Genomic DNA, 22540 nt, shown 5'->3' on the forward strand with positions numbered 1-22540 from the left:
CTGTGACGCTGTTGTAGCGCTGTATTCAATTCAGTTGCAATACCTATCCGTGACGTAAAGAATAGTCTATGCACCATGCGCGCAATATAACGCGGCAGTGTGCCCAGCCCGGGCCCTGGCATGCGTAGCACGAAGTTGTAGTACGCAAGGGACGGTGCCGGCAGAGGGAAGGATAGTGAATGCAGTGTTGGAACTAGGGATGACCGTGGGGGCTACGTGTAAAAGAAAGGTGGTAGACGTAGGTCATTCGTTACTTGACAAAAGACTAGGCTTGCAGACAATCCAAATATTCACCCTATATCCCTCAGCTTTGATCAGAGCCACCATATTAATGGTGTTGGTTCGAGCTTTTTTGTCGCGGACAAGGAATTAACGAAATGTTGGCGTGGAGGTAGGAAAGGTAAAGTAAGGGATTCCGAATACTTTAATACCCCAGTAAACACGTATCCTTTGTACGTTTTACCCACCATACCTAGCTAGGAGTTTCAATATTCACGCCTTTCTGTAACTCGAATCCAGAAATCTTCAATCAAGATGCTGATGTATGCCTTGCATGTCCAAGGAGACTCCGGGTTGACGACTTGAAAGTCAAAGTTCCTCAAGAGCTAAAACGGCATTAGTAACAGGTGGATATTTGCACAAGTTAAGCAGTAGCAGAATGTAATTACTTACCTCAACAAACACCTTATTAAGCTCGAACCAGGCAAGTGTCTTCCCCGGACACAGCCAGCGACCATGTCCGAAAATAAGGTCAACGGTCTTAATAAGCTCTGCCTTCTTGGCCGGATCGCATACTAGGAAGCGTTCCGGGCGAAATGTATCTGCATCTTTGCCGAAGACTTCCTTGTTTCGCAGCATGGTGTAGACGTTGACGAAGATATCCGTGCCTGCCGGGACGAACTCCCCGCAAATAGTATCTCCACCTGCCGGGACCTTCTTAGGAAAACCTGCGACGGCTGGGGGCACCATTCGAAGGCCTTCGTATATCACAGCCTAATGATCTCATGTAAGTAGCGCGAACGATCTCAACGTGGGGGTGCGACAAGATCTAAGCTTACTTGCAAATATGGAAGTTGCTTCGCCTGTTCCTGACTAATGGGGCTTGAGATCCTCCCGTCGCGAATCCCGGCGGTGATCTCCTCTTGTAGTTTCCGATAAGCGTTGGGAGAGGTCAACAGGTATAACATGATCGCTCGGATCCCTGACGTCGTAGTCTCGGTTCCTGTAGGTACTTGTATCGCAAGCTCTATTTCACATTCTCGACGGGATAGGCCATGCTTGATCCATTCGGTCTAAAGTGAGGCGGATTAACAACAGATCAATGCAATGTGAGAAAAGTTGCGTCACTTACCAGCATGTCTCCCTGCTCGCCCTGTTCAATTGACTTAGTCGAGTCCTCACCAAAACGCTTCTCGACCATCCCCTTGATAAGTCTATGGTGCGTAATATGAGAGTTAGCAAGGAAGGAAGAGCAATTGAGCACATCGCTAGAGTACTTGCTTACCCCATGAATCTTCCCATTCCCTTCTTGTCCGTTGCTTTGGGACCAGCTAAAGTCAAGAAGAAACTCGAGGCGAAAAAATTGCGGAGGTAGGGCACCATCATAAACGAGTCTAGAAATGGAACCATGCCATCTGCAAGAGAGATGAAGTCAAACTTGTCAGTTTCGGTAGGTAGGTCACCCCAAGGTTCACTAGAACCCACGAGGGTGACGAGATCAACTTGGAAGAACCTGATGAGTTTGCTGAAGTCTACAATGTTGTCGCCCTCTTGAAGGTGGTTCTTCCTCAAGACGTCCACGAGAAGGGCGAGCTGGGAATCGACTTTCTGTTCGATGTTCACGTTTCCTTTCCCGGCATAGCCGCTCATAACCTTCGCTTTGCGTTTATCGTGTGTAACGGTATCAGGCTCGGATAGGATATTGTGACCGTATGGATCAAACTTGGCGCTATCGTACCAGCCTCCACGTCTGTAAGTTGAACGGGCGCCGTTGATGTACCATAGGGTCTCTGGGTCGTAGATCATGAGTTCATTGGGTCCCAGGCGCATTATCTTGCCATACTTCTCCTGTTGTTCGGCCATAATAAACTGGTTACGGCCGGTTCTCATGGCGAAATATGCCCATAGGTACGAAAACTTTGCTAGTGTTGGACCGGGGAACTTCCTTAAGCGATACCATGCTGCCAATGTAGATATAACATACCAAAGGATGGCAGCTGCAGTAACTGCATAGACAGCTGGAATACCGCTCATAGTGGGCAGAGATGCGTAGAGAAATGAAGCCATCTAGATACTAAAGTCTAGCCGTGTAGTTTCACGTATAACGTATAGGTAGAAGAGATGGGGTCAGCGTATAGGAGGGCAGAAGAAATTGAGTTGGTCAGTCTCATACCTTGGATTGAATAATGAACATGGTCCTACCTTCATTTATCGAGATCGTTACCAACAATTTTTGCTTTTTTCGGTATCGTGAATCCATGCATGGTGACCTCAAGTAAGAGGTGGTGGGCAAATACCACCTCGGTATGCTTTGTCCTTTCGTGAACGATCTCATTCATACATCATCACGTTTATCGACCTATGGCTAGGCGCGGATATCTTCAACGAGCTGCAAGATTGGATGGTTGCAATATAACGTGTGCTCTGCATCCGCTGGCACGGTTGAGTGGGGTAGACACGATTTCAGCTGACAGTCAAACCCCGAACATATAACTGGCGAATGGTATCTCTCTAGTTTTGCAGTATACAAACAATAGATGATGCCAAGCGACCTAGAAAAAAAGCAACGTACGGGATAGATGATGGACCACTCCGTTTCTTTGTACGACACGAATTTGAATAACGCGCTTCATGCGCCTGGCTGGATCTCGACTAGTAGGTAGAAGAACTGGTTTGTTCATAATTCCCCTCGACCTTAAAAGAGCTTTATTCGCAAAAAAGTATGGCGGATCATGTGAAGCATTTACGGCCGCATCGTATCTTCCCGGGGAGTCGCTGTTAAAAATATGGGTTTATTTGGCAGATCTGCTCACTTTTTCTTTTCCTTTTCTTCCCTTTTGCTTGTGGATGGCGGAATTGATGGTAATACAATGCGCTTTGTGTAACGTGGACAAGGGGTCTCGTATGACCCAAGTATTACCCATCGTAAGTGAACCAGGGGAGGTATTCTGCCTAGGTGCTAATCGCCGATCTAATCGCTTATTTACTGTGGAATTTGCCCAGGCCAGTTGCCGCGCTCGATGCACCACTCTATTAATGACGCCAACTCCATCAATTCCTGTCTGCCGTGAGGTATTTCGTGCTTTCCGGGGTGTATGAAAATCTTTCTGATATAGGGATCGCAGAGTCCTGCAAGTTGAACTGAAGTTGGAAACATGGGACTATTTTCTCCCCATACATGAACAGTCGGAATCCTTATTTTCAGCTCTAGTGGAATTTTGTTCAAATTCAGCCCAAAACAGTCATCCGAGTTGAACACGGCTCGTCGCGCCTTTGAAGTATGGTCCAGTAACGGGCCGAGACCCTCAGCGCACTGTGTTTTGGCCTGCGCCACTGCATCCTCTGCTTGTTTCGGAACCGGGACACCCAGGTCTTTCAGAACTTTGAGCGGGATACACCCGCTAATGAAGATAGCGAATTTGAATGCGGGCGATAGCTCATGATCGTACCATTGCCGATATAGAAGGAAGCTGGAAATAAGGACAGCTCCTTGAGAAAATGCTAGCACGCCATCATAAGGCCCATCATCATCTAATTTCTTCGCTAGCCATTTATTAGCTTTGCGAATGTCTTTGACTTCCTCAGCCTCATAAAATCTGTAGCGAGGCGACTCATTTAGTGACGAATTGTTCGTCGATAGATTCGAGTCTTGCAAAGGACCATTGGCGAACTCGAATGAGAGATCTGCGTTCGAATCCTGCAATTTTGGGAGTAGAGAAGCTAGAAGATCAATGAGTAAGACATGCCAGCCACAATGACGTGTGGAGGTGTACCTAATTCCGATTGCAATATTTCCTTATTCTCTCCATCATCGTGTAGACATAGAATTTTCATAATGGTATTAATCGCCGCCCGGGATCATAGGAAATCTACTGCCTCATCCGAATTCAAGAGATTGGAGGAATGAGTCGTCGTCTGAAATTTTCTAGTTGCGGATATCCGTCGTTTTCGGAGGTCCGGTTACACGGCTTAGTTTCTTACATAATCGCTTGATGTTCGTGTTTCACTATTTTCCCGGAGTGTTGTCCGAAAGGTTAGTCGTCGTACGGACATGGCGGGTAGTGTGCGACGACACAATACGAATACTTCTAAGAGTGAGTGCGTGGGAATACTACAGATTTTGCTTCGTTACTTCCTAGGAAGTTAGGGTACTAGGTATTAGCAGTTGGATACTTCAAATTAACAAGAATATTCATGTGGCGCGATATTCATACATCAGAATTCTTATTAGATGTTGTAATAAGGCATCATTCTTCCTATTTTCCATGGAAATCCGGCGAAAGCGTATTTATGGAACGCCTAAGTAACAAGTATTAGCACGCCGCAACACCATCCGTGGGATAACTTTCCGGCTCCCACTTACATAAGCCGGGGTCCAAATCGTCGTATATAGCCACGAGAATAGTGTCCTCGGTGCTCAGACTTGTGATTAATATCGTAGTAGCTGGGCCATCTCCTCTAGCCATACCCTTCTGTTCTTGGCGTTTTCGGGTACGAGGACTGGCGAGAGAATTCATCCTTCCGTTCACCTTCGTCCCGGTAATCCAGGCACACCAACATACCTCTCCTCTCTCTCCGTCAAGAACATAACCTGAACCCAAAACTCCTTCAAATCCGCATCCCACCAAGTCCAATACCGATCCCCAGTACGATCAATCTCCCTAGCCTGCAACTTAAAGCCACAAGTCTCATACGGTTCCGCGGCCACCAGCATATACTGAAACGACTTATCCGGCGGGTCCTCAACGCGCTGCTCAAACGCGCTCATAAACCTAACCTTCGGCGGCGGCGCTCCATGCGCGATCTCCGGGTACTGTAGCTGGAACAACAGACCCTGCTGTCTCGTAACCTGATCCCTGACTTTCGTAATCTTGTAACCCGGTCGTCCGATCTTAACAACATTCTTCCTAACCAGACCCGCGGCTCCGAATCCAGCGCCTACGACTCCGACCGGTAAGCCCGTATTCGGATCAACCTGGCCCTTCCCCTCCTTCTGCTCACGCGCGGCGCGGCGCGCAAGGTTCGTCTGATGTTTTTTCCCCTGTGTATGCGCGAGGTACGAGCCGTCGTTTTGGTGCACGGTAAGACAGAGACGGCATTCGAAGGATCCGACGTGGTTCTTGAAGAAATAAGGGTCTTTATCTAGATCAATAGTCTCAAGGGCGAGTTTGCGTAGACGCTCGCGTCGGTCAGCGTTAGTAGCGCTGTGGGAAGCTACGCCTCCGCCGCCGAACTTGGAGCCCGCGCGGTTTTGGTAATCCATGGTGTTTTGTTGTTGTAGGCTTTCTTAGTATATGGTGGTATTCTCAGGTTTTGATTTGGATTGATTTATTGTCGCGTTATGGGTATGCGCGTAGGTTGAATGGGAGGATTATTGATGTTGAAGGCGGATGGAGAATGATGGAAGATGGAAAGTTCCAAAAGATTAAAGTTACAAGCTTCAATTGATCGGCGGCATCAGTAGCGTGGGAGATAAGATAAGAGCCGGCTGGCAACAACTGGACATATTACTTATATAATCTGATATCAATTGCTTATCTAATCACACGCCTCCTTTAATGTAAGCATTACACCGAAATCTTGTCTTATACAGCACAAAAAGGGGACATTTTTCACTGAGATCAAAACAAGTTCAGGATCTATCTACCTAATCTTCACTTTCGTATCTAACAACGTATCTGATTTCGAGTTTTTTTGTCCTGTGACCATACGATAGCTCTCCAAGCATTACATCATCCGACTGTCGATAGCTAGCTTTCGTCGAGTCCATCGTTCCAGTTCATCTTGTCACATAGCAAAAAAACTCGCAATACAAAAGCTTTCATTCCCATGACCATTTACGGCATGATATTATCATGATTAGACAGACCATTGTATCCCTTCTTGTGACATGGTTTGATATTTTGCCTCCCCTTCCTGGTGAGGCTGCCAGGCCTCACTCCAACATTACCTAGGTAATCATCAGGCCTGGAGACATACCAATAGCCCAGTGACATAAGACACGACTCAGTAGTGTCTAGTATATTGAACTCTCGACAGCAGGCCTTGAAAGGCCCGTCTGAGACAGAATCACACGATTAACGGAAGTTGTTATCGAACCGCTTGAACGTGTATCCGATGAAAGGCAGACTCATCTCGGGGGATTCTTCGACCTGCTTTCCTTGTGCAATGGCTTGGTTCTTCATAACCGTCGCATTGTCGGTCTGGTCGATTTCGTCTGTCGGGAAGTAAGTGGTGTCGATAGCCGATGTTAAGCGTGGCTCGAAAGGAGCACGAATACGTCGAAGACTGTCGAATTCGACGCCACGGAAGAATGCATGAGTCTTGATCTCCTGTGCGCCACTTCTTCCAAGTCGCACTTCAGTGTTGCAAATGAGACTATTATCAAGTTAGTTAATTGAAAATTCAATACGCCTGTTTTCCGTAAGCTCACCTTCGGATTAGATGTTCAGCCTCTGTTCCCAGGGTGATATCATCTGGGAAATACAGAGATTGTCGCCAGTTAACAATCTTTCGATACGTGTCGTGACTATCCTCAGCGCAGAAAGGTGGCCAACCAACAAGACATTCGAACATAATGGTACCCAATGACCACCAATCACAATCAAATGTGTAACCGTGTCCTGTGAAAATCTCGGGCGCGATGTAATCCGGCGTTCCCACAGTAGAGTAGGCCATCAATCTTCGCGACTTCCTCCAATCGTTGATCTGGGAACGATTGCTAACCGTCAAGTTAATCTGGTCAAGAGCAACTGAGTTCCTATCTTTAGGCCGACTAGATTTTCCTTGTAGAAGCTGCTGATAGTAGTTGTTATCGTGAAGTTTGTGGAAACCTGTAGATAGACCAAAATCAGTGAGCTTAACATGTCCTCCCCGATCGAGTAGAATGTTGTCAGGCTTGATATCACTAAATGTCTGTTAGTAACATAATATTTGTACGAAGAGGTGAATTTAGTCATACCGATGGATGAAGCCCAACTTATGGACAGCTTCGATTGCCAACACGATCTCCGCAATATAGAAACGTGTAATGTCCTCGGAGAAGATTTCATACTTGATAAGCATTGTCATCAGATCTCCACCCGGTAAGAATTCCATGAGCATGTACAGGAAATTTGCGTCTTGAAAAGTTGTGAACAACTTGACGACCCAAGGACTGTCAGACTCGGCGAGAATATCTCGTTCGGCTCGGACGTGCGCCAATTGATCCTTCTTGAACATTTCAGTCTTGATGAGAGACTTCATCGCATAAACTTGGCCATCAGCCTTCTTCTGGACCAGCTTGACTTCTCCGAAAGCACCCTTTCCGATAATCTTGACTGTTGTGTAATTCTCGGGCTTATCCTTGGTTCGCAGGAATCGTAAGTACCTAGCCTCCTTCTTGCCGCCATTCTGCCAGATTTGTTCACGTCTCGAAGAGGATTGGTTGGGGTCCTGAAGCTTCTGTTCCATCTCGCTCTGTCTATTTAAGAGTATAGTGGTTAGTAATTGTTTTAACTCTAGGCATAGCAGCTCGTTGAATAGGTATCGGGGGGGGTAGAAATAGCCTACCTTAGATTGCGCTCCCGAGCACGCTTGACACTATCCTTGAAGAAATCAGCCGCTAGTTGCGAACACTTCTTCTGGTTGTTATTCGCATTTAGACCGTATTTCTCAGGGCTTCGCTCTGGCGCAGGCTGGAACTCGGGTTGGCGTGAAGCTGCCGGGGCAGGCATCGGTTGGTTCAGGTAGCTGTAGCCAGGTTGTTGACCAGAAGAACCCGCCGTTCTAGGGCGCTGACCCGGCGAAGGACCACGTGCTCCATAGGCATTAGCTCGGGCGGCGCCTCCTAGGTTCTGGTGAGAGAACTGGTGGGCTAGGCCAACATTGGGATCATTAGTACCCGGAGTATTGGATCGAGGTTGGTAGGCCGCAGCGGCTTGGGGGTTCACATAGTCAGAGGGACCCTGGTATTGGTTCGGCGCAAAATAACTATTAGCTGGGGCATAGCCTCCGGCGTACTGCTGGGCTTGAGCTTGCTGGGTTGCAAGATGCTGTTGAGACGGCGCGGGAAATACCGGCTGGGGGAAAGTCGAGGGAGTGGTGGGGTATTGTCGGTCGGATGGAGCAAGGCGGCCGTTATTATTATTATCGAAGTTGAGGTAAAGGCGATTATTAGGATCCATCTTGATTGATGTTACTTAAGGGTTTCTCCTTTGGCGAGGACTTGATTGAGACAAGACTTCCGACCTAAACCAATTTCACAAAGTCGACTCGCAATAGAAACATGTGAAGTCGGTGTGGGATAGAAATTGAGGTCTGAATGTGAAATTATGGGCTTGAAGGTGATATAGTTCGACAATCGCGGCGTTTGTCCGAAGCCAAACTAAATGCCTTCAATCACTCCAAGTAACCTCAACAAAACAAAAGGTACCAAGGTCTCGAGAAAGCGATTATTGACAAGGGGTAAAAAAAAGAAGTCGGATACGCCCAATTAGAATTGTTGTGTATGAAGTGCCCGGCACGCGATGAATGCGCCGCGGTTAACAGAGGGGTTACCGCGCCTTGATCTCTCTCTTTCAATCGTCTCTTTTTTGGATGTACGAAGAAAAAGAAAAATTAGATCAAAAACACAGCAATGCAGTGTGTTGACCTACTTTCCCAACCTAGTACAAACGGCGGTAGGGAAATGTGAGAGGGGGGGATTTTTACTGAATTATATGAAGTTGTCTTATGGATCCCAACCGTAAAATGGAATAAAATGCTACTGGTCGAGGTCATTCCCTAAACAGGCGGAACAGGACGGTGAGTGGGTGCGACGAAGCCCCTGAAAACACTCGCCAGCAAGCACCAACCAGCTCTAACCAACTAAAGAGGGGCGCTATCGGCTACAGATTAACTCTATCTGGTTTGGCGTGCCAAGACTTCGGGCGGTCCCTTGTCCAGGGTTAATGGGGTTTAATAGTGCTTCGTTTGGTCCCTAGAGTGATGGCCACGTGCATATTAATGTATATCGATGGTAACTTATGCAGGTATATGCAAGTAGCCGCTCCAAACGCCCAGTTCTTTTCATTGTGAGGTTTTGATTGCATTGCATGTGTGCTTCCAAAGTTCCAAAGTTCTAAACTTCCGTCCAGGAACATGTCATATAATTAAAACTAAGAACTCAATTCCAAACTGACATCATCTTATTTTTTTTTTCCGATCTATCGTATATGATTCTTACTATACCTTAAGGAGACGACGTTCAAGTCCTACACTAATGTATCATTCGCTATAATCCCTTCAGATATCACTACGATACGAATATGTCACACCACCTTCATATTGGTTGAAGAACACCGCTAAGTTAGCTCGCATGTGATAACGTGATGATACAACCCCTACGTAAAGCCTAAAGATACCTAACCCAAGATTAAGTAGGTATGCATGTTCGAACCTGCCGATTCCATTTGGTTGGTTCACTGGTATTCCTTGCAGGAAATATTGACAACTTAATCTTGACATATTAGTAAGACGGAATTTAAAGTTTGGTGACTATGCGGCTCTACTGTCACAACTAACTTAGTTGTCTCTCTAAAGATTTAGGGGTTTCAGGTCGAATATTCCTTCAACTTCAGCTTATTCGTCAAGCAGTCGAATTCTTTCATACTACCATCAACTTTCTGATTAAGACAGCTTGAATTGAACTCATACAACAGTTTGCAAAAGTTCCTTTTCTTAAATATCGTATACTGGATATATGCTTACATATGTCCATATTGAGTGGTTCAATCTAATTGGATCGGAACCTTGGAGTCGGTCAGCTAAAGAACTTTGGGTACCCAGGTACTTTTGGGTTTTGGTACAGAATGTGGGGCATTCCGATAGGAGCTACGTAGATCCGGGCCGTCTAAATTTTGTTATCGGTCGATAAGGTCCCTCACCAAAAATATTACAACATCGAAGATCTCACGAGGTTCCTAGGTGTTCCGTCTTGGTGTTTGCGCGGACTCGCTAAAATCCAGATTGGCTCTCTGGTTTATACGGGCGCCCTTGGTTCGGCAAGACGTGTAGATATAATATTTGTCTCCTAAAGAGCATTTCTTCTGCGGCAATTCGTCATGGCGGAGCCAACGCCACCTCCGGGCCAACCCGCTGCGCCCTCCGCTCCTGTACGTCTAGAGAAAAAAAGAAAGAATATTCGACTAATATGAGACAGGCGACATCTACAACGGGCACAGCAGTAGATTACAAGGCTCCGAAACCCAACCCAGCTTTTCGCATGATGGGTATTCCAGTTTTACCCAGGAAACTCCCCTCTCGTAACTGGATGATTTTTTTTGCCATCACCGGTTCATTCTCTGCTGCTGTAATATACGACAAGCGGGAAAAGAAGCGCGCAACGGCTCGGTGGGCGAAAGCTGTGTCACATCTCGCCCGCGAACCCCTCTCAAATCCACACCAGCTCCCCCGAAAATTGACTGTCTTTCTCGAGAGTCCCCCAGCCGACGGCTTGCGTGTCGCACAAGACCACTTTACCGAATACATAAAACCGGTACTCGCTTCGTCGGGATTGGACTGGGAATTCGTACAAGGAAGGAAAGAAGGCGATATCCGAGCTGCGGTAGCTGAGCGAATACGGAGGACAAGACAACCGGAAACGGAAGGGCAGACTCAAGATGAGCTAGTACAACAAATAAGGAAGAACAACGGAACCCCCGAATGGCAAGGTATTCGAGGTGATATCGTAATTGGCCGACACACATGGAAGGAGTATGTCCGGGGAATACATGAAGGCTGGTTAGGACCGCTTACCCCACCTCCGGTACCTGAACCCGAAGTGAAGAAAGTTGAAGAACCGGTCTCTTCGACGGAAGGGGGCGAGGGAGAGAAAGAGACGAAACCTGAAGAGAAGCCGGAAAAAAAACCGGAGCGACCGCCGCAACCACCTCCGTATAATACTACGAACGATTACCCCACATCCGCCCTCCCACTACTCATCCCCTCCGAGTTCTCACCCTCGTCACCTATAGAATTTCCCCACATCCTCGGCTTCTCTAATACTTTCATTCGATTACGACGATTCCTCAACCGCCGATACCTAGCTGACGACATTGGCCGCGAGGTTGCTGCCGTTTGCCTTGCCGCGGCGCGCGAGTACCGTGAAGATGCGGACTTAACGCGGGCCGAGCAGCAGACCGCCCTCGAACATGAGGAGAGCAATTGGCCTAAGTCGGTATGGAAAGAAGACGAGATGCCCAAGGAGGGCGAAAATGACGCTGCAGCTACACCATCAGAGAAGATCTGGGCGAAGCCTATAGTACTAGATCCCCGAATCGCAATGCGTATGCGCCGCTTCGAGATACAACCTCAAGATGAGACCCACGCCAAGGAGATAATCGTTCCCGAGGAGGAAGTAGAGGGCTGGATCAAGGGAAGCTTACGAAGCCTCTATCGCTGGGCTATTTCGAAACCCGAACCTAACCCCTCATGGCCTGACGAGTGAATGCGATTACACTACCACTTACAACTAGAGATTCAAAATGTAAAGTACGATAATGCGGGGGCTCTGTAAAATATAAACATAGAAGGATAGTATACCGTAGGGGCCGCATTCACGACTGGTATGAAAGCTACCTGTCTTGTACAACTTGCATATATGACGCATAGGGGATATTTAAAGTATCGGTAGGGGGTTGAAGGAAACCCAAGGGTTGATATGTCATGTGATGTTGAATTACGAGATATCAGGCCAACGAAACTTGTGATCGTATTTGCATATAATTAATCACAACTCTACTTCCAGAGCATGACCCCGGTTTCTTGATCCACGTGTAGTATTGATATCTCGTAATATGCGATCCTCTAATTTAGAGTTCGGGTCGCTAGTAGCGTAAGTAATCATAGTCTGAGCAAGTCCAAAGTGTCAAATGCTTACCCAACACTATTCCCAAACAATGAGAGGTGTCCATGAATTATCAAGTCTTGATATCCACCCGCGCACCGACAAGTCACCCCACCGTCAGATCAAGATCGAAGCCCTGACAGTGAAGTTTAACTATTGGCATTATTCCGATAATGCCATATCGCATCCTAAGACTCCATCAACCAGTGAACTAATCGTCATCATCGTCATCAGAACCATAGTCCACCAGACCGAGCTTGGGCTTCTCTTGAGCGTCCTTCGTGACCATGGGTTTAGCATTGTCTTTCGCTTTCAAGTCCGAGTCTATATGAGTCACCGTCGTTTTCTTTTCCGTTTTCGTCTCCGGGCTAGAAGCTTTTGCCTCACTTCCCTCTAACTCGCTAGTCCTCCTCTTAACGCCCTTCACGATACTCCTCGTCTCTTTGTCACCTCTCTTGCGCTTCTTGCCCGGACCGCTACTCCACTCGACCGCCACAGCGTCATCTTCAGCGTTATCCTTCTCATCACCATCACCATCAGCCCCTTCGGCGCTAGTGGAACCCCCAGCTTTCTGCGCCTCACGGAACTGCGCAAGCCGTTCCTCAGTCTCGCGCTTTACTCTCTCCTCCTCAGTGCGCCGTTCATCTTGCAGACCGTCCAAGAACTCAATCTCATCATCATCCAGTGCTCGGAATTGATTGCGAATGCGATTCTGTTCCTCGAATGCCGCTTGCTTCGCCGCTATGTTGAGGTATCAATTAGCTACTGCGCCCCTCGCTGTCCTCCATTCACACTTATCTCATCCCATATCTTCCTATAACACCACAACCTCCCCATAACTCAAAACACTTCGGAAGGAAAGGGGAAAAGTAGTTTAAATCTCACCTTTATTAGCCTGCAGCACATCATACAAACTCCTCTCTCCACCCCCACCCCCCTCAACCTGCGCGCGTCGCGCCTCCTCTCGCCGCCTCCGATCCGCCTCTAAATCGCGCTGCACAGCCTCCCACTCCGAATTCTTCTTCGCCGTTTCCTTATCCCACTCATTTCCTTTACTAGGTTGCGGTGGCGGTGACTTGGACGTAGACGTTGACACACCAGGCTCCCCATCGCCGGCAATCGTACCGCCTGAGACAAAACGCGATGTCATGTCTCCAAGTGCCAAGTCCGTGTGCTCCCAAGACTGTTTATTTGAGACTGGCAAATATAATTGAAATCAACGGATCTATCCGACGAATAATAAACCTTCGAAAGACATCGAACGAGGTAACGCAAAGCTCAATAATCCTCGGCTTAGATAAGCCACCAAGCCCATCTAATCGATAAGCCCGTCCAAGCTTCGGACCCCTGCAGCTAGCCGAAGACCCGCCTCCAGATGTCCCTTGTCCTCTTGCACTTTCTGGAACTCTTCTAATGCAAACATCCGCCCTCAACGAAGGGATACCCCCATCATCCATAATAAAAATCCCCACAAAGCTAAATTCATCTCGTTGCTATTATTATATCAATCTGTAGGGAACAAACACACATATATGTAAGGGTTCCTGCTTACTGTATTAAAGTTCCACAGCATATGCCTTGCGCAGTGTAGCTACTAAGGAAACAACCGCAGGGTTATCGTCAAACCAACAACCGTAAAAGATCAAAGAACCATTTACGGAGGTGATTAAAAATACTCGAACTAGGTCCCGAGGCTACATATGATAATCTACATATCAGATTCAGTCTTTTATTTGTGACAATGCCTTAATCTAAATGTCCAACCAATACCATTGTGGTGGACTGCTTTCGCCTGCATAGGCCAATGTATACCCACATGGAAGCCACCCACAACTCCACACAAAACAATCACTCAAAAAGTCACATTCGCGTTCCAAGAGCATGTTAAAGCCAAATATATTCAGTGAAGTTTGCACAGTTTAATATTTTTAGTCTAGGTTTATCGATATATGTAGTAGTAGTAGTAGTAGTGACAACCAAAGCTAAGCCAAGCTAAGCTAAGCCAGAAGAGCCTCGCCGGGCCACCAGCCAAGGGAGGTCGGGTTGGAATCGAGTCCAGTCAAAATATGTAAATGCTATGCCTGTCCGCTATCGTATGTCCTCATCTATTAGGGACACCGATGAGCCGACCGACGACCAAACCAAACCAACCGCGGCATGCAAACTTCAAGACAGCCAAACCTCCAACAATGTGGCTATGCGTGCGAAACAAATAATAATTCGCCAGTGATATCAACCTCTGCCCCCCCTAAGAATCCTTTCCTCCTACCCCAAATAGGTGCCATTTCAGTCAGTCCGCAAACCCTTAACCTAACCCCATTGCCTGGTATGTGGTCGTGGCAATCATGAAAGAAGTGTGATCGAAAAGAGAAAGAAAAAGGCCACATCTTTAGGGGCCGAGAACAGTAGAAATGACAACCCCGATACTATTAAAGTACGCGGGCAATCCAATAGCCCTAATACACTTCCATTTCCATCCCCCTTTTGTAGTCGAAGAACATCGACATGTGTAAGTAATTGGTTTTCGCGGCGTCGAAGGGCCGACGACGACGGGTAGTAATGATGGCGATAAGAGTAAACATTTTGACAATGTCGCCGAACACACATCCCCAGCCGTTTCGTCCCAATTTCCAAGGACGAGAATAACACTTGAGTATTATCAACGCGAACGAAAGGCCAAATTTTTCATTTCATTCCAAATGCTACCACCCATCGCGGCTGCTAGTAACCCTTTTGTGTATGTCAACCGAAGTATAAATGAAAACAATTAGCACCAGAGAACCCTCAAACGTGGCGAAAGACCTCGAATATCCTATGATCCACAAGTGGAACATGTATGATCGGGATCGATCTATGGTATATCGACACCGACTGAGAAGACCGGTGTGACAACCCGAAAAGCTGATGAGTCGTACCAGCGTCAAATGGGGAATCGTGAATCGAACAAACGTAAGAATCGTGAGGAAATCGTGGATGGCACGAAAGTAGTTCCAATGCTGGTCAGAGCGATGAATGTGAATAAAGACACAACCCTGGCAAGGGAAGGACTCGTGGCTTGTTATATGAAGCAGCAACGATGCTGCTGACGAAACGAGATCTATCGTGCAATAAAATAGACTCGGAGTATAGCTGAGCGACTGGACGACGAGGTTGTCTGAAATGTCCATCTCTTAATTTTTTTTGGAAACGCCGAACAAAGCCTTCAATTTTACCGCCGCCGCTATAAAAATGCGAGCCCGAAAAGAAACATGCCAGAATCTATGGTAAATGAGAAAAGAACACCGGAACCGCCCTAAAAAACCTAGGCAACAAGACCAATAAACGCCAATATAATTATCGATGCGGGAAAGTCGTCAAAAACAAAGGGAGCATCACGTATCGGGGCAGAGGATATCACCACCAATCCTGGGAATAGAATCAACTTTTTTGATCGATGGACCAAGTCACATCGGACGGGGGTATCGCATATAGACGTCACCGACCGGTTATCGATTCGTGCGTAGTCAAGTCGATGAAACCAACCCAACACCCCAGCTCATTCTCGCATCAACAAGACAATCCTAATGCCTATATTTCGGAAACTCCGAGGGGTATCTGAATGAAAAAAAGGTATGTGCCAGAAGATGTTGCAGAAGTATGTCGGAGTAGACATTATTGTTATTGTTCCCAAACCATAAGAGGCCTCAACCGAACTCAAGTCGACAATAATCGACGGTATCATCATGATCGTGGAAGAATGGGTTTAACCCATCACAGGCTGTGTGTAGCTGTGGTGCTGGAAATAGGGAGGTGCTTTGTTGTGAAGTTGAGACTTGCACTGATTGCAGCTGCAATCAGCGACACCGGACTCCCACGCATTATGACCAAAATGGCCAGAGTAGGGCTGCGGAAAGTGAGAACCATTTCTAGACCCATAACCATGGCTAGGTTTGTATTGTCGGTTATAGCAACCGTTGTTGATTGCCTGGGCAAACCACTCTTCGTAGGAGGCGTTGACCGAGGCAGCCGAGTTCAGGTACTCGGGGGTACCATAACCGGAATCGGGAGGTGTCAAGGGAGCCTGAGGCTGCGACCAAGGGTTCGAGTACTGACCAGTCCACGAACCTTCCCGACCACGGTAAGCACCTGGGTTAGCCTGAGACAATCGAGCTTGCATACTGAGCCGCTCATGTTCGACAATCTCCTCGTGAGTCCAACCTTGGAAGGCGAGAGGATGGTGTTGTCGTGCGGGCTCTGAATGGATAGCTGTGACAATGGGTGCCAACCTTTCGCGCAAGGCCAACTGTGTCTGCTGTTGCTGTCGTTGCTGCTCCTGTAACTGGTGGAACTTCTTGTTCTCTTCCCACTCCTTCCAGTTCTTGAGCCAGGCATTGTAGTCGTGGCTCTTGTCAAGGTTGACATATAGGGACCAGACGATGTGCTTCAACCACTCATTTTCCATAGTGTTGAGTTCCGACACGGCAATGCCGCTAACATCGGACCACGAGCGGTTCTGGAACGTGTTATCATCCAAGAACTTGCTACCGAGGAGCAGGGCAACGGTAAGCATCTTCCACATCTGACCATCATTCGGGGTGAACTGGCCAGTCTGGTTTAACATATTGACCCGCTTGGCCAAATAGTTCATTCCGAGGAGGATGGTAGTACTGGGAAGTCGAGTGGAGGTAAGAATCTGGTTCACGAACTTGCGGAATGCACCAGAAACCGAAGACTTGGGGAGGACGACTCGTACGGCCATTTCAGCTACATACTCAGCCATCATTTCGGTCTCGTAATCGAGAACCGCGCAGACGCCGCCCGGCATGATGGCGGTTGGGGGGAGAGAGCTCCGTCAAAGATCTAGGGTCGACCTTTGCCGGAGGTATTCTGCTTCTAGCACGTGGAGAGACGGCTCAGGTGTGTGGGAAAACCACGACACAACTGGCTGAAATTTCCAAGGCTGAAGAGACGGAGAGGTGCGGAAAAGGAGAAGGTTATTGAGAACCCTATTGAGACGCTCGAGCCATGAATCGGTTGCCGCTATGCTAGACGATTCGTTTGATGTATTGTTCGATTTGGGAAATCGTTGGTCGTGGATTGATGTCTCAATAAGGAAAATTTATGAACGCTGATAGGAATTACTCGAATGAGGTGTTTTGCTGAACTCGCCAGAGGCCAACTGTGAAAAATATGATGATGAAAATCGTATCTAGGAAAAGATGCGAAGGCGGTCGAGCAAAGAGGTGCAGTTAAGACCTCTTAAAACTAAAGTAGTGTGTTGGTTAGTTGTTTATTCCGGGTATTGTGTGTAAATAGAACAATGGATTGGAATCGAAGAAATTTTCTTTGACTGTGCTCTCGTTGGTTTTGGTGCAAATATCCACCCAAATAAACTAAGACGGGTTGATTGTTTTTGATAGTTGGGTAGCTCAATTGAATGATTGGGTAATGAATGGAGAACGAATCCAAGGCTTGAGATGCTTTCTTTTTCATCCAGACCTCGAAATCAAAGCCAACTTGGATAAAAATAGATGTTTGGTATTTGTAGAATCGAGGAATGCTTCGATTTATGAAATTCAGGATAAACTTCGACAATGGAAACAATCAAATTCGTGTAAAGATTGAGAAAAAAACAATGCAGTAGGTAGTAATTGTAATAAGTATCCAATGTTATAAGAACAACATATGCGAGTTGAGGCAGTAGGGTGAATTGTCTGAATAGGTATGTTGTCAAAATATGTCGATTTGCTTACCTGGTAAGAATGTTGACAGCGACAAGCACTTCGATGATTCGTCAACTAGGATGATCGCGAAGATGAGTCGAAGAACGAGGCCAATCGAGGTCGTTTCTAGTCGAATCGAGTCAACTGTCGTGCTGTTCGTGTTGAACTACAAAGTTGGTCGTAAAGGTCGTGACTGTGGTCGGAGCTTTGGGTCGTTTTCGCTCGCGAAGACGGCGAGACGGCTTTGACAAAGGTCGATGGTCACAAACCAAGTATTACTGAGACCAAGTTGTTGTCGTCGTTATTGTTGTCCAGCTCGAACACTTCTTTTTTTTTCCTGCACAACAAAGTACAGCTTCGCTGAGCCTCTCTCTTTTTCTTCTGCTTCCGGATGTGATGGTAAGTTAAACCTGAACCCTAGCGTCGACAACTCCGAGAAATCGAGAATCGAAATTCGGTCGAAGTCGAATGAAATTGACAGATCGGCGGGGATTGCGAGGTATTAAGGAGAAGGAAAGAAATAAAAGAAAAAGAGGGAGGACGGAGGTCGAAGCGGCAAAATGTGTGGTGAGGCGGAAGAAGTTTTGGGGGGGGAAGAGGTTGAAGGATGGGGATGGGGAAGAGAGAGAGAAGGAAGATGAGAATAGAAATGGCAAGTGATGATGTTGATGGAGTCCGTGCTTAGGAAGAGAAAAAAATTATGGATATGCCCACACACACACCATAAAGCACAAACACCCTTCCAGGGCTTTTTTTTTTTTTTTTTTTTACTGGCAACAACTCAGACACCCAGACCACCTAAACCACCCATAGCAACTTCAAGTCAGGGAAAAAATTAAGGAAAAAATCAACTAGCCAACCAGTCTGCCAGTGTACTGTAGAAGACTAAGTGGGACTGCTTCTTTGACCGCTAGCGCCAATCTGTCCCCTTGTGTCAAAGTGTACGTATCTCGTAACTAGGCGTGAGAAGAAAAAAACGCTATTTGTATGGGATGTCCACTGTGGAAATCATCGGGGCGGCGAACGCGCAGGCGTCAGAAAAAAAATAAGAGCGAGTGGCCACTGGAAAAGTTACTGAGGAAAATAACAAGGGGGGCGTCTGCTTCAGAACTGATTAGGTGCGGGTGGATCAACCTTGTTAGTAATGGAGTAAATGGAGTAATGGTTTGGTTGGAAGGAGGTACCTAGCGGAGGTTGCGGAATAGCCCTGCTTTGGTGGTTCGTGGTTCACGGTTCCCAGTAATGTTCCTTTGGAGTGGGGCCACTACACTATATTCTAGCACCGTTTAGGTAGCTACTAGAAGCCGACCTGGTATAAATACTTTATACAGGGACAAGGATACACATAAAAATATGTACACAGGTACTTCAGGGGCTCGAAAGTGCTGCCTTTTTCGTAGCGCTGCATTTACATATGTACTTTCATATGTACCAAGAACATTAACAGGAGACAAGCAGGCGAGTGGATAATGCTTTGGTTAATTCCACCAATACATATGGCCCGAGTATGTTATTGCGCATATGAATTTGTAGCCGATCTACCGAATTACAGCGCTTGAAGTATTTTCACTGGAGGCATAACAAAAAAGGGAAAGAAAAATCCAAATGAGGCATCTATTAATATGTATCGAGTACGAAAAATGAAAAACGAAAAAATGAAATATTTGCCCAAGTAACACTCATTCGTTCTATTCTCTCCCCCTTTTCGAGTTTTCTTGGTTTGCTATGTAAACAATTCGTTGGAAATTAAACACCCATCTTTGAAAATCAGGGTCCTACCTATTTTAGTTACGCCGGGTGGTCATTAACCTCGTGATACGTACGCGTTCCCTTTCAAACTTGTTGGTACTAAGTATATTGGCGGGAGAAGCACCGAGGTCCTGGCGAAAGAAAAACAACGCTTACTAGATGCCTAAGCTGCTAAGATACGCTATTTAGTCTGGACTTGATAGTGGCATCTGTTTCATGGTTAGTCATTTTAGTTTCGATGAAATTTAGCACGAGTAAGTTGGGTTGGCAGCCATATTTTAAGATATTTTAGTTGTCAAAAAGATTTATTTCAAAGAGTACCTAGGTAAACAATATGCTTTTCTTTTAGTTATTCGCTAGTTTCGAATGGGTCAACCTTCAATACAATCTAACCAAATTAGGTAAAGAAAACGTAAACCGTTGGCTTTGTACTCCCTTTAGCACGTGTAAAATGATGCCCTTCAACATTTTAATCGCATCACATTAGAAATTCCATCTCGAACCGACCAAATGTTACAACTTAAACGAAGTTTCGGGAACGACATACTTTCCATTCTGAATGCGGAAACTATTACTATTGTTGTTCTTATTACTCTTTTCCCATAAGCTTGTATACTTGTAATTAACACTTATTCAACGATAACCGAAAGTGTACGAGTCGGGCTCCTACTCATTTCGGAACCTTCATCTCCTCCCTTTGCTCCTTTGTTTTGATATGTGTTGCATCCCCCATCTGGATAAAAGGTCATATCATTGTATGGTCGAAACGGGATAGCTTTCCCTTGCACGTGGGATACGGAGTCCTATTGTTCCAGCAATGCGCTCGGCAATACGAAAACGGTATTTTTCAATTTTGGGGTATATTACATATATCATTTCTTAATTTAGCAGTCTTAATGTATTCTGTAGCTGTGTAGCTGCGCAGGTGCTGTAGCTCGTCTTAATAGGAGCTACTTTACCCTATTTTGACCAATCACATCCATCGGGCTCTTAGGCTTGGATGACTAGGATGAAACCTCCCTCACCACCGTGTATTGTCACATCCGAGGGAATTCCGTTGACAAGAATCAAGGAACATCAGAGCCATTAAGGACTAATAAAGGTGTACGGCTTTTTGGAGGGTCAGTCATGTTCACTTTTCACTTGGCTTCTAATGCCACACAACCAGCTAGGTAGAAAGCACTGACCTAGGTAGGTACATCCTTATTTCTTCAATAATCATCGGCATATGTAAGTACACATACAGATTTCGCGAAACCACAGGTGTGTAGGGCAACCATGTAGCGATGAAGATCAAGGACCCTGTAAGACAGCACAGACAGCAGGGCCCCAACCCCATCTGAGCCTTCTCCTCGGGACGGTGCAACAGGTGACCCGTGCTCTACGGCTTCTAACAATGAACAGCCACAACACTGCAGGAAAACATGGGGAGAACTCCCACCTGGATGTATGTACCTATGTAGTTGTACTGGCTGTATGTATATGCATGCAAGGGTGTATATGCCACGATATTTGATATAAATGCCTACCAAAGCATGTAACAGCCTATTTACAGGAAACAAAGATTAATGGGATCATCTGCCTCGTAATAGGACGAAGCCTCTGCTGGAAGGCACCAGCATCCCGATATAAATATTATGTGGCCGCAAGGGAAGCTCTGAGTGAGATTGATCCTATCATTGGACGCGTGTCTGGAATAATGTCTAGCCGACTAGACAGCTACGTACCTCTTACATGCATGTAAGACATCCATGACCCATCATCCATACGAACATGGATAGAATGAGTGAAGCTATCCCTGTGAGGCATGTATTCAGGTACCGATCCGATAATTTCCAGAATTACCTACATAGTACACGACCCCGTAAGTGGTCCAACCTATCAGGACCATAAGATTCATAAGGAGCAGATGGATCCCATCGTAGAGCCACACCCCCTACTAAACGCTGACTCCTAAAAACCCTCCTTAAAAAAGTTAAATTGGCAATATTAGAGAAACTCGGAACCACTGAGGGATTTTAAACCGAAGCATCGAGTCTCGGCTTGCAGTTGCTCAACTTGTAATATCCACTCAACGTCCGATCGTTGCAACAAGCGGTACACTCACGCATTGCTAAGCTGCTGAGCTCCTTGGTTGCTAGGTTGCCATGCCAGTGCGCGATTGGTAATCCCACATTCGATCACATTTTCATCCCGAAATTCTCGAACGCCTCAGCACACACCTGTAGGTAGGTAAGGAAATAGTCATGATGGGTACACCCACTCATACGTGGTGTGTTCGAACTCTTGTTGCTGATTGCAAGACTCAAACCACGGATCACCGGATTTTTGCTACTTTATGACACCCTTCCCCTTACTTCATACATGTGCATCGCCCATCATTATCATACGTCACCGCCACAGAAATTCTCCTCAGCACTTATGTAGGTTGTTTTCGATGCTAACAACGGTTTGTGTCACTGTTGTCGAAAGGGGCATTTTTCCTTTGAAGATCAAACTAATGTATGCAACTTTTTTTCGATGGAAAATCGGCAACATCCTTCACAGCCCAGCCTCGCTAATGAGGTAATGGGAAAACGCAAGTAGGTCACTATTTCGGCTATCGATCTAACCAATTACGTAGAAGAAAAGGATGTCAAAGAACCGGTCCTTAGGCGGATCACTTGCCTAGTATCTGGCGAGACCTCGGGAGTGGACTGACCTACTGCTACTATGAATATCCACATGGATCCCTACCCTTTCCAACTTGGCAAAGCTGGCTGGCTGGCTAGACGACCGAATCAGAATCTCAGACAGCCTAGAACACAAAACGGTCCTGTGTCGCGTTTGTATACATCCACCAAAGTACCGCGAAGCTCCGTAGGATCCCACAATGAAGGCCCATAATGAAGGCTGTTCCTCAACAGTGGCTTGCAGTTTCAAGGGAAGCTCGGACGGTCTTGTTAGTTCGACTTCAGCCTTCTCCAGATACGATATTCTGTCATCCGTTGTATTATATGTATGG

At 46.5% G+C, this 22540-nt stretch overlaps 8 protein-coding genes across 8 annotated transcripts; 1 reads left to right on the forward strand and 7 right to left on the reverse strand.

Moving 5' to 3' along the window:
• Positions 1–485: 485 nt before the first annotated feature.
• Positions 486–2253, reverse strand: F4822DRAFT_434958 (cytochrome P450; the record flags this gene model as incomplete). The annotated part of the gene is made up of 5 exons (XM_051462102.1): positions 486–605; positions 673–993; positions 1059–1292; positions 1352–1433; positions 1505–2253. 5 exons carry the CDS (start codon positions 2251–2253, stop codon positions 486–488), a joined length of 1506 nt encoding a protein of 501 aa, XP_051308805.1.
• Positions 2254–2716: 463 nt separating this feature from the next.
• Positions 2717–4327, reverse strand: F4822DRAFT_90363 (serine hydrolase FSH). Its single transcript, XM_051464145.1, has 2 exons — positions 3993–4327; positions 2717–3939 (listed from the first exon to the last, which is right to left on the reverse strand). Exons 1-2 carry the CDS (start codon positions 4051–4053, stop codon positions 3203–3205), a joined length of 798 nt encoding a protein of 265 aa, XP_051308806.1. The 5' UTR covers positions 4054–4327; the 3' UTR covers positions 2717–3202.
• A 108-nt stretch (positions 4328–4435) lies between these two features.
• F4822DRAFT_90352 (uncharacterized protein) lies at positions 4436–5673 on the reverse strand. Its single transcript, XM_051464144.1, has one exon. The coding sequence runs from the start codon at positions 5480–5482 to the stop codon at positions 4745–4747; it is 738 nt and encodes a 245-aa protein (XP_051308807.1). The 5' UTR covers positions 5483–5673; the 3' UTR covers positions 4436–4744.
• A 154-nt stretch (positions 5674–5827) lies between these two features.
• F4822DRAFT_421910 (serine/threonine-protein kinase cot-1) lies at positions 5828–9004 on the reverse strand. The gene is made up of 4 exons (XM_051459844.1): positions 7771–9004; positions 7181–7681; positions 6653–7126; positions 5828–6597 (listed from the first exon to the last, which is right to left on the reverse strand). The coding sequence occupies exons 1-4, from the start codon at positions 8382–8384 to the stop codon at positions 6297–6299; spliced, it is 1890 nt and encodes a 629-aa protein (XP_051308808.1). The 5' UTR covers positions 8385–9004; the 3' UTR covers positions 5828–6296.
• A 1204-nt stretch (positions 9005–10208) lies between these two features.
• F4822DRAFT_90665 (mitochondrial import inner membrane translocase subunit Tim54) lies at positions 10209–11989 on the forward strand. The gene is made up of 2 exons (XM_051464147.1): positions 10209–10352; positions 10400–11989. The coding sequence occupies exons 1-2, from the start codon at positions 10302–10304 to the stop codon at positions 11684–11686; spliced, it is 1338 nt and encodes a 445-aa protein (XP_051308809.1). The 5' UTR covers positions 10209–10301; the 3' UTR covers positions 11687–11989.
• On the reverse strand, positions 11965–13356 carry F4822DRAFT_90669 (uncharacterized protein). The gene is made up of 3 exons (XM_051464148.1): positions 12971–13356; positions 12119–12826; positions 11965–12065 (listed from the first exon to the last, which is right to left on the reverse strand). Exons 1-2 carry the CDS (start codon positions 13233–13235, stop codon positions 12297–12299), a joined length of 795 nt encoding a protein of 264 aa, XP_051308810.1. The 5' UTR covers positions 13236–13356; the 3' UTR covers positions 11965–12065; positions 12119–12296.
• Positions 13357–14629: 1273 nt separating this feature from the next.
• Positions 14630–15467, reverse strand: F4822DRAFT_90748 (uncharacterized protein). The gene has a single exon (XM_051464149.1). The coding sequence runs from the start codon at positions 15250–15252 to the stop codon at positions 14788–14790; it is 465 nt and encodes a 154-aa protein (XP_051308811.1). The 5' UTR covers positions 15253–15467; the 3' UTR covers positions 14630–14787.
• A 360-nt stretch (positions 15468–15827) lies between these two features.
• On the reverse strand, positions 15828–16889 carry F4822DRAFT_439077 (uncharacterized protein; the record flags this gene model as incomplete). Its single annotated transcript, XM_051462594.1, has 1 exon — positions 15828–16889. The coding sequence occupies one exon, from the start codon at positions 16887–16889 to the stop codon at positions 15828–15830; it is 1062 nt and encodes a 353-aa protein (XP_051308812.1).
• Between the last annotated feature and the right edge of the window lie 5651 nt (positions 16890–22540).

This window comes from Hypoxylon trugodes, assembly GCF_022578975.1.
Source record: "Hypoxylon trugodes strain CBS 135444 unplaced genomic scaffold F4822scaffold_12, whole genome shotgun sequence".
Lineage (NCBI taxonomy): Eukaryota > Fungi > Ascomycota > Sordariomycetes > Xylariales > Hypoxylaceae > Hypoxylon > Hypoxylon trugodes.